The sequence below is a fragment of the Diuraphis noxia genome, unplaced genomic scaffold (genome assembly GCF_037042655.1).
Source record: "Diuraphis noxia isolate RWA-SAM2 unplaced genomic scaffold, SU_Dnox_SAM2 contig0001, whole genome shotgun sequence".
In the NCBI taxonomy this organism is placed as follows: domain Eukaryota; kingdom Metazoa; phylum Arthropoda; class Insecta; order Hemiptera; family Aphididae; genus Diuraphis; species Diuraphis noxia.
The window spans coordinates 35,953,025-35,965,235 of record NW_028301711.1 but is presented as its reverse complement, the minus strand read 5'-3'; the positions used below and the strand labels follow the sequence as shown (position 1 = coordinate 35,965,235).

The following is a 12,211-nucleotide window of genomic DNA, read 5'->3' as shown; positions in this document are numbered from 1 at the left end:
TTAATGTTCCATGGTATTAATTAATAGTTTTCTGTTTTGAATGAAACACGAAATAAGTAATAAAATGTTTTCCAAAAGAAAAGTATGTGTACATATAGTTAAAGTCTTTGATCACACACTCATAAAATACATATTATATGTTAACTTGTTATTCATCATATCTTTTTCAAACTTATTTAGAAACATAGGAGTAATTTCAATAAAAAAAAACTAAGGGTGCATTTGCTATGCATTTTGTGATTTTAGTTTTTTTTTTTGAAACAAAAAGTTTTTGATACAAAAGCACAATCATTATTTGAGGGTGCTAATTTTAAAATTGGGGATGCTAATACCCTAAGCCCCATTTTTTGCGCCTATGCTTAGAATAGAGCTTAGTGTAATATGAAATTATTTCATCAAAGTTTAAATTGTAACTTAAAAATATTTAAGGTGTATTTATGTTTCTATTAAACTACACAAAAGCAACACTAGTTAATTATAATTTAATGTTAAAAATACTGTCCATTTGTACCATGATAAATTATAAGTAGACACATAAAATGTATTTTATTGAACTGTTTCAAAGTGTTTTCCAAATGTATGTTTAAATATTTTTGTTGTTTGCATTTCAATTATGATGTGATGATTAGTTTTATGCTTAACTTGTTCTTATAGAATTTTACAAATCAAAAACAACATACATAATATGAAAATATTTATATAATGTTATTATAAATACTTATCGAGTTGGATATAATGTTAATATTGTATATGAGAGCTATTTAATGTTAAATTATAATATAATTATGTATATCCATAAAAATGTGTTAATGTATCAACATTATACAAATATATAAGAACTCAAATAAATACTCATTAATTATTTTTCATATATTCTACAATACTAAGACATAACAAAAAATTATTTTGTAATTGTTCCCATGCATCGTGTTTTGATAATGGCTCAATAATATTAACCGCTTCTGGTCGTTGGGCCAATGCACGTCCATTATATTTTAAAAATACACCCAAATAAGATTGCGATAATTCAAAATCTTTATTATTAATAGATACTTGTTTTAAAAGTTCTAAAAATTTTACCATTAATTCATATGTTCCACCAGCTTCTGGAGACAAGCTTCTCACTTCATAGTTTAAAGCTGATGGACCCATTAATTTTAACTGATCAAATAAGACTTGATAATCATTTAATGAAGTAGCTTTTAAAAGTTGTTGAGCAAATACAGTTTGCATTAGTGTTTCAGGAATAACTTTGGTATTGGAATCTGTTTTATTGACTCCTTTTAAATCAAATTGGAAATCTATAGATTGTATAGTAGGTAGGAAAAATGGAGCAGCAGCTGGAGATTTTGGTGGTTGTAGTGGTTTGTTTCTTTTTTTAACAGCGTCTAAATTCAATATATTCTGCCATCTTGCATCATTTAGACCACTCATGGTTATAGTATTTTCAATTTGTACTTTAGATATGTATTCATCTGTATCTTCATCAATAGGGCATTCTAAAGATTCTTGATTGATTCCAGTCAAAGGAAGAGGCTCTATAATCTGATTTTCTTCAGTGATAGGTCGAAGGCTAACATGATTGTATAGTGTTTTATTAAACCATAGATATATTCCCAAACGGTCAGCATGTGCTGTAGCCAGATAGCTACCGGTGGGAGAAAATGTCAATGAAACACAAGGTGTATCAACCTAAAATATTAAAACAACATTATAATGTAATAAGTATAATCCAATGATTATTATGTTAAGTAGCTTACTTTAAGTATATCAACCATTGATGATGATGGAATGTCCCAAGTGCGAACAGTTGAATCCATTGCTGATGTAACTAACCATCTGGAATCTGGACTAAATGTCAAATCAGTAATCGGACCTCGATGACCTGTAAACTTTCTTACGATTGTGCGTGTATCAATATCAACTAGACAAATGTCAAAATTATCTAAAGCAACTGCTAAAAATGAGCTTTCTGTATGCCAGCTGAATAATGAAACAGTATCTTCCAACTCCAATTTAGACAACAAATCTGAAAAAATAAAATATTTTTATTCAAATAATAGACAAACAATAATTTTTAAAATAAATTTAACTTACTTAATTTTTTGAAATTCCAGAATTTTAAAAATGTATCTGAACCACCAGATACCATTATTTGATTGAGTGTATCTACATAGACTCCCCGTACATATTTATGAGCTGTTGGCTGTCCATAGGTTCCTCTGTGTAAACCTGATTGAATGTTGTACTTATCTATGTGACCAGAACTGTAACCGATAACTGCAAAATTACCACAGTGTGTAAGACATGCACATGTGGCACTGATTCCTTTCTGTCCACTGACATTTTTTTTAAATCTTTCATGACATAACTTATGCTCTCCCATTTTACTTTTGTCAAATGACCAAGTGGTTACTGTTGGTATACCTCGATGTACAGCAACAATGCTATCCCATTCTTTATCTCTAGTGGTTTCCGAGGCGAATGTAGATATTGGAGGCATGATAAGAGGATCAGCCCATTTATTACCTTTTTTTTTGGAAGCTTTACGGTTATATGATGCACGTCCAAAACTTTTATTTGCGATTTCAGTGACTGTGTTGAAGACACGCAATGACGAATCATTGCCAGAACTTAAAATACTAGCACCATCTATTCCGTGAAAACGAATAGAAACAGGAGGCTTGAAATGACCTTCGCGTATTTTAAACAAACTGGCCGAACCATCAGACATGTCAAAACGCCACATTTTCAAAGAATTGTCAGAAGATGAAGTCACAAGAAGTGGTTCATCTGGTAAACACTGAAGACCACAAATAGGTCCATGATGCGCTTTAATAATTAAACTGTCAACTTTACCTTCTTCGAGGTTCCAAACCACTACAGTGCCCTTTGGGCTACCAGTTATCATAAGTTGCCGTTTAATAAGAAAACTTATACGTGTAACTGAGCCCCAATCTTGTGTAAAAGTTATATTGGATACATCAAACTTTAAATTGTGCAAAATAATTTTTCCATTACTCAATCCTATTGCCATCATATCTTCTGCTGGAGCTGGCTCTAAACTGGTCACACTACAATTCCAACCCTCAAATTCATATATCATGGATCCTGTTTTTATGTTCCACAACTGTAGTTTTCCTTCAGCTGAGCCAATTAGTAATTTATTAGCATATGTTGGCGGATGACATATAGCTGTAGCTGTAATCTCTAATTGGATTTCTTTGTATATACTTTCAGTTTTCACATCCCAAATTTTGAGAGTTCCTGATTCATCAATAGATATTAAATTAGCCGCAAACGGAAACAATAATTTAATTGCTGCTTTGTGACCGGTATACGTGTGTTTTAGTTCTATACCACGTCGCCATGCATATACTTGGTTTCCACAACTAGTGTATACTAGGTAACTATCTGCAGCTAAACATGTAATGTCTGTCTCATGTTGTGGACTTACAGATAAAAGCTGAAATCTATCAGAACTGTATGTGTGAAAGGCACGTCCAACACATGTAATTATGAGATTTTCTCGTCTGAGGTTTATGTAACGGGTCACAAGTGGAATCTCATTGCTTACATATCCTGAAAACAATAAAAAAAAACAAATTAATATAAATGAATGAACTATAATTGTAAAATAATATTTATTGGTAATTACTAATTGGTAAGAATATCTAGTTATGACTCATGATAACCTAACAGTTATAAAAAAAAATGACATATTATAACAAGTAATTAATACTTCAAAATTGTGCCTAAAATAGATATTTAGATTGTATTATTTAATTTATAAAATTATATTTGCATAGTTTATTGCATTATTTAAAATCAAATATAAAATATCTTGAAATGTTACTAGCCCAGTAAAATGTGAGTTGACTCTTTAATATTTCTATTTTGTAATCAAACTGTTCAATTAAAAAAATAAGCAAAATGCTCAATTGCTAAATGCTTTAAGAGGACGTGATACCCGCATGTGTTGTCTCCGTCTTACAAAGTGCATTATATAGTAAATTTTACGTTCAGCAGAACACGTGTAACTCTGTTTGCTTAAAAATTAGAGTGAATTGACCTCTTATAAAATTTAAAGGTATGATTGTTATCTAGATAATCTCATATACTTTTAATTATATTTAAATTTTAAAGCAAGTTATGAGTATTTTAAGATGCACAAAATATTTACAATTTTAAAATACTCATAACTCGCTTTAAATGTAATATATAATAAAAAGTATATGAGGTTGTCTAGATAATAATCTTACCTTTAAATTTTATAAGAGGTCAGTTCACTCTAATTTTTAAGCTAACGGAGCTACTCGTGTTCTGCTGAACGTAAAATTTACTATAATGCACTTGTAAGACGGAGACAACACATGCGGGTATCACGTCTTCTTAATTCAAATAAAAATTTATTTTGAAATTTTTGTGAACCCCTGAATAATATTAACGTTTTATTATATTATAATGAAATGTTATAGTGTGTGATGGTCAACGGTTCATAGTCAGGAATTCGCTGACGAGGGGATTCTGCGTACGGCCAAGCCGCAGTCCGACAAACAAGAAGGAGGAGGTTAGTCAGTCGCATAAGAACAGAGCATTATAATAGACCATAATAATTAACATATATTTATGAAGAGCATTTTATATATTTCTTGTAAAAATGAGATAAAAGTATAGTCAGTAATAAAAATCCTTATCATTAATATCTAATTGTGTGTTTAATTATTTGTGTTGCATAACACGGTTCCATAACACAATCATAATTTGAAAATTAAGGAGTTAATACTAATAATAAAAAGACAATAAGATTTTTAATATTTAAAAAATTTATTAAGAATAATATCAATATTTAATTTGAAAAATATATGTTTTATATGATACAGATAATTGGAGATATAACAAAAATATAACATGTTAAGAAATGTATAACAAAACTAAACACTAGTGACATGACTGATATTGTTCATAACCAAATCTAATATTGCTATACTCTGTTTGCCAATATCATATAATTCCTTCACACATACAACTGGATCTGAGAAACGGGATTGAGGTGGTCACAGTGGTATATAACATACTTTGGTTTGTGAGTACAACATCATTATTTTAGAAAATTGAGTTAAATTATTAGTGTAGATCAGTGATTTTCAAACTTTTTTGGTTTGCGGCAAACACCATGTAATGAAATAAAGTAATGTTTTCAATATTTTTTATCAGCATAATTACAAATATCAGACATTATTCGAGGCACGCCGGTTAAGAATCACTGGTCTAAATGACGGTCTTATAAATTATAAGTTAATACTGAGAATAGGTTTTGTTATGTCAGTACCTGAATAACTTGGCTATTAAATATGTTTCAAATTAAACCTTCGTTGTTTAACAGTAGAAAACAAACTTGATTACAATTAATATTAAATGATATGCTCATAAATATTGAAGTTTGATTTATAAAATATGTAGAAAAAATTTTAATTTAAGAGTAGGTAGGCACCCGAGTAAAAAAAATATATGAGAAATACATTAGGTAAATAGAATTACATAAAATATGAATGCTAAATTTTTAATTATATTTGAATGTTAAATGTTGCTTATATTGGACGTTAGGTCTTGAAATATTTTTAAAACAACCAAATTTGTGTTTATTGACGTAAATGATGGATATTTAATGGCAATAATTTATTCTAGATTTAAAAAATTGCACTATCCCTAATACATGTATACATTTGTTAAGTTTTCGCCCAAGCCCTATCAGTCATAAAAAGTCATTATAATAGACAAACGTAGTTTTACCAAACTATATGAGGTATCAATAACATCGAGACTAGTGGAAAAAATAAAGTGCACAGAGAACGTTTAAATCGGGCCTTTTAATAAGTATCTCATTTCAGTAACCGCCATTTACGAAGAAGAATGACATAACATTGTAAATGTGAAAACATCGTCGTCATCAAGGCCACGTGAAAAATAAAAATGGAAGACAGTACTCACCGAGAGCTCGGTTCTGTAAAAATATTTTACTGGACGACATCGCTCAGGGCGGCGATGCGATTAACACCGATCTGCCTGCAAATAGAGCTTGCTGATCTGAACACTAACTGCGATACCTGTGAATGATGGACGTGAAGAAGCAAAACATTGAGCGAAAACCCGGAAAACCGACGACAGACCAGCGCACGTGTATTGGAACGCTTTTTGCTATCAACAACACTGAAGTCGGCGGTGCGCCGACGATTGTTATCATCTATCGTGATTATAATTGTAGTTATCAGCCGCAGATATTTCTATGTTATCAGCATGGTCTTTGCGATAGTATTTTTCAGGCATTAATTGTCCCCTTTCCACTTGTGCGAATATTTGATTATGCCATAACGAGTGTAACGGAGTACGACGTTTACGATTTTTTGCACAATAAGGGCCGCTTTCACCAAATACTTTAAACGTCGATTACGCTTAATCGACTGATAACAGATTCGGCCGATTAAACCCCGGTTTACCTTAATCGTAGTTTAAAGTAGTGGTGAAACCGGCCCTAAAACTCATGTCAGTACTTAGAGGTTAGAGATGACCGTGGATAATCACAAATTCATAATGAGACCGTAATATAATAATATAAATATATATATTATAATATATTATGTATCAATTGCATCATGGTTCACAAGGTGGATATATTATGATATTATCAAATAACAAACAAGAAACGACACTCTGCCGTATGATAACATAGTGGAAGCTCCGCCTTGAATGTGGTACCGGTTTGCGTCATGCATAGTATTATTGGTATTATGTAAAATGACAAAATTGTTAACTTTTAACTTTCAAATGTGACAATAATTATTGTGTAGGTATATTATTATATTTGCAAAACTATGAAAATAAATTAATTTGTTATCAAGAATCAAAATTGTTTTATTTCTTATCAAAACTTTTTGGCCAGCATAGCATCCAACTCATCCAAGGTCACACATTTATTTAAAATAGAATAATAGGGAATGTCGTACCCCTAATATTATTATTTTGCTTATATATTAAATTATGATTCAATCCACCTTGATAATTCAGTTCATTTACTATTTATCACCTTCGTAATTCTGCATACTCTATTGCATGGCTAATTTAGCCATGCTCTATTGCCTATTTACATCTTAAAAGGAGTTCTACAATTTTACTTTTAATAAACTTATTTTTTTCTGTTAGAAATCTAACTGCTCGAATAATTGAGGGGGGGCGCATGGGAACTCGGCTCCTATACTACTTTTTGATTTTAAATAGCGTTCCCATACTACATTTTCCTAAAAGAACGCATGGGTACGCCGGTATGCCGTACGCGGTATTAAATGCCAATTAATTTTTTATTTTGTATTTATTAAATCTTATAAAATATATTAAATAGGTATTGTAAAAAATAAAATAAACTCGTAAGTGTTGGAGAATTTTATTTCATTCAATACATTATTATTATTTTTAAATATTAACATTTAGAGAAATAAAATATTATAAACTAATAAAAATATAGTTTTATTGTGGTAGTAATCAAGGGGGTGTGGGGGGCAAAGCCCCCCACGGGTTATTAGTTTATTACTCAATAAATGTTTAGTCGGAACGCTGTTTTTTGAATTTCTACTTGAGTTCCCCTTCTTTCAATTTCCCAATTCAAGCACTGGTTAGATTCAAGATGGATTAATAATAATTAATATAATTGGTCTATTTTGTTTATAGTTTAAAATATTAAACATTAACGCATTAACCATATATTGATGTATTTGTAATTTAAAAAAGTATTTATTTTCTCAGTGCATTCAATAAATTATGATATACCTACTAATATACTATGACAGTATTATAAGTATTCTGCTTTTATTGGTTTTATTATATTGTTGCGTTGCGGTTGTCAGATTGTGAGATAAATACAATATTTAATAAGAGTTAAGGATATTATTATGAAATTTAAAAAATAATTTTTTTTGTTCTATAATTCAATAATATTGTATTATAGTTCCTCTTTAAATTAAAAAAAAAACGAAACTTTGTTACATAATTAGGTAATATTTTTTCTTTGCTGTAATTAGATAAACAAAAAACGATGGTCAAATCAGAACTGGGTGGTTTGACTTGGTTTGAAATTACGACTTATGGCCTGATATAGACATATACTTCGCTATTTAGGAGTTTTACGCATTTGCACATCAGTACATCCACTCTAGTTTACCGCGCCTAATAACGGATATTTATTATTTTAGATTCTGAACGAAGTGATGAATGTATTGATTTTACAATGATGTGTGTTTTTTTTTTGTGTGTCTGTGTACAGCATAACTAGTTGAAATAATGCTTCGATTTCAAACTTTGGGGGTGGTTTCCGATGTAAAATTGAAGATCCTTGGTGCATTATAGAGGTCAAAAGTAAACATTTTCCAACAGTTTTCAAAAAAATCGAGAAAAACAAAAAAAAAATGACAGAAAAACGGGAATTTTTACGCAAAATCAGTTTTCGATCAAATCCATTTTTTTACATGGTTGTAATTCAAAAACTAATCACTTTAAATACTTGAAATTTTCACCAAATGTTTATGTTAGTGTTCTCTATATACAGTTTAATTTTCAAAACATTTTTGACTTTTTTTGAGTTATTTATAGACCACTGAAATTTACACTTTTTTTGAGAATTTTTTTTTGAAGTGTCGGTAAAAAAATGTTGGACGACCAAAAAAACTTGAAAATTTAATACAAGGTTCCTTATGAGTTGTTCTTATTGTAGGTAAAAAAAATTAAAAATCGTAAGTCACAATTTTTTTTAATAAGCTTTTATAGTTCAAAATTTTACGAAATCTGTCGAAAACGCGAAAATTTGCAAGTAATTTTGAAGTTGAAAAATCATAAAATATTTTGCGTTAATAACTAAGGATTAAAAATACAACACTAAGTTCTCCATAAGTTTTCCTTCAAGTAGCTATAGAGAAAACTCGAAGTATCATTATAGAAAAAATTTTAAGTGCGTTTGAATTTTAAATTTTTACGAAATAGCGTAACGATAACGATTTATCCTGAAACGATTTTAAATATTTGTTATTATTCAAAAAGTATAAGTCGTAGATACTTTAAAATTTTACCAGTTATTAGGATTGGTATTTTCTTTACATGATTAAATTTTCAAAATATTTTGACTTTTTTTGAGATATTTATAGACGACTGAAATTTTCAATTTGTCTGAAAATTTTTTTTTGAAGTGTCGATAAAATTTTTTTGGCCCTATTAAAAATCAAAATACTTAAAAATTTAATACAAAGTTCCTCATAAGTTATTCTTAAAGTGATTTAAAAATTATAAGAATACATAGGCACAATTTTTTTTTATAAGCGTTTATAGTTCAAATTTTTACGAAATCTGTCGAAAATGTGAAAATTTGCAAGTAATTTTGAAGCTGAAAAATCATAAAATTTTTTGTGTTTATAACTAAAGATTAAGAATACATCACTAAGTTTTCCATAAGTTTTACTTCAAGTAGCTATAGAGAAAACTCGAAGCGTCATTATAGGAAAAATTTTAATTGCGTTTGAATTTTAAATTTTTACGAAATAGCCTAACGATAACGATTTATCCTGAAACGATTTTAAATATTTGTTATAATTCAAATATTTTATCATAAATATTCAATATTTTTACAATAGCAGTTGAAAAATAAAAGAAATATATTGTCACAAATTTTTTTTATAAGATTTTACAGTTCAAATTTTGACTAAATACATAAAAATTACGGCAATGTTCAAATTATCTTAGATAGAAATTCATAAAAGTTTTTCTTTTTAATTCTAAGATTTGAGAATTTAATACAAGGCTCATAATATATTTTTACAATTGCAGTTGAAAAATAAAAGAAATATATTGTCACAAATTTTTTTTATAAGATTTTACAGTTCAAATTTTGACCAAATACATAAAAATTACGGCAATGTTCAAATTATGTTAGATAAAAATTCATAAAAGTTTTTCTTTTTAATTCTAAGATTTGAGAATTTAATACAAGGTTCCTTATGAGTTGTTCTTATTGTAGCTAAAAAAAAATTAAAAATCGTAATTCACAATTTTTTTTAATAAGCGTTTATATTTCAAAATTTTACGAAATCTGTCGAAAACGCGAAAATTTGAAAGTAATTTTGAAGTTGAAAAATCATAAATTTTTTTGCGTTTATAACTAAGGATTAAAATTGCAACACTAAGTTTTCCATAAGTTTTCCTTTAAAGCAGTTATAGAGACAACTCGAAGCATCATTATAGGACAAATTTTAAGTGCGTTTAAATTTTAAATTTTTACGAAATAGTGTAACTTAGTGTGATTTAAAATATTTGTTATTATTCAAAAAGTAGATACGTGAAAATTTTATCAGTTATTTAGATTGGCAGTTTCTTTACATGATTTTATTTTTAAAATATTTTGATTTTTTTTTTGAGATATTAATAGAGGACTGAAATTTTCAATTTGTCTGAAATTTTTTTTTTGAAGTGTCGGTAAAAAATTTTTGGCCCTATCAAAATACTTGAAAATTTAATACAAAGTTCCTCATAAGTTATTATTATAGTGATTAAAAAATTATAAGAATACATAGACACAATTTTTTTTTATTAGTATTTGAAGTTCAAATATTGACTTAATACGTAAAATTTACGGCAATTTTCAAATTATCTTAGATCGAAATTCATAAAAGTTTTTCTTTTTAATTCTAAGATTTGAGAATTTAATACAAGGCTCATAATATAGTTTTGCAATAGCAGTTGAAAAATAAAAGAAATATATAGCTACATTTTTTTTTTTTTTACGTGCATTCAAATTTTAACTTTGACAACATACGTAAAAATCACGAAAATTCGTAAATTATTTTATTCTAGAAATTCATAAAAAAATTTCCTTTTATACCTAAGATTTGAAAATTTAATATAAGGCTCCTTACAAGTTTTTCAATCTTTATCACAAAAAAAATGTCCAACGGAAATTCAAATTAAATTTTTATTATCATTTGAATTTCAAATATTGACAAAAATTCGTCAAAACCATGAATATTTGGAAATTATTTTGTAGTTCAAAATTCATAATATTGTTTGTATTTATATCTAAGGTTATAAAATTTAACACCAAGTTTTCCATAAGTTTTGCTTAAAATAGCTATAGAGAAAATTTGAAGTGTCATTATAGGAAAAATATTTTGAGCGTTTGAGTTTTAAATTTTTATGAAATCGCGTAACGATAACGATTTATCCTCAAAATAGGTATATGTATATCTATGATAATATAAGGTATTATGAATTATGATAACTATATGATAACTACACTAATTGATTAACCGTGCCTTATGCAAAATGCGTCTTAATTGAAAAATAAAATATTTGTTTCAAAATAGAATATATGACAATATTTAAATATATTATATCCTAGACTGACAAATCATCTCCGTTCAGAATCGTTTTTCGTGTACAATGATACCTATCATTGCATTCAAATTTAATCCCATCCATTACAGTAACCTACTGTACAGCAGAGCGACATCCACGACTTACCCGCTTTTTTTTGGATCTAGGACATTCGGTCCTTGGACAATTAGTCTCCGTGAAAAAACACAGAATACGGACAATTGACAATCGTCATAATTTTATTCACAAGCAATTGGTCCCGACCAGACATGTAGTCCTAAAGTTGTTTGTGAGATAAATACTTAAATACAAAATACTTCATGAATACAATATATGATCAAATACAAAAATTAAAATAAATATGATATCTCGCGAGAATAAAGCCTCAATATTGTTCAACGATGTTTTAGGTACTTACAGCAAGACTTAAGGAATATAAATAATTCAAAAGTTCATCTTCAGAAAAGTTAATGTCAAAAATATTACAAACATATAACTTTTAAGCCGGGAACCAATTGCTCGTGTTTAAAATAATGACGAGATTAATGATTACAGATATTATTTTATCATTTTTTATACCTATATGGTAATATCTTCAAAATATTTCAACTCTTTTTAAGTTATTTCTAGACATTTGAAATTTGAGAATTTTAGTATTAAATTCCTAGTGGAGCGACAAATGACAAATGTATGGATTTGACGATGAAATTTTTTTTTGTGCGTGTGTGTACAGTGTACACAATAAGTTATCGATATAATACTTCGTATTTCAACTTCAGTAGCTTTTCCAGGTGGAAAGTGAATC

The 12,211-nt window shown here is 28.3% G+C and overlaps 1 protein-coding gene across 1 annotated transcript; it reads right to left on the bottom strand.

Annotated features, from left to right (window-relative positions):
- Nucleotides 1-681: 681 nt before the first annotated feature.
- On the bottom strand, nt 682-6,252 carry LOC107168437 (WD repeat-containing protein 36). Its single transcript, XM_015517843.2, has 4 exons — nt 5,992-6,252; nt 2,098-3,582; nt 1,761-2,029; nt 682-1,692 (listed from the first exon to the last, which is right to left on the bottom strand). Exons 1-4 carry the CDS (start codon nt 6,029-6,031, stop codon nt 856-858), a joined length of 2,631 nt encoding a protein of 876 aa, XP_015373329.1. The 5' UTR covers nt 6,032-6,252; the 3' UTR covers nt 682-855.
- Between the last annotated feature and the right edge of the window lie 5,959 nt (nt 6,253-12,211).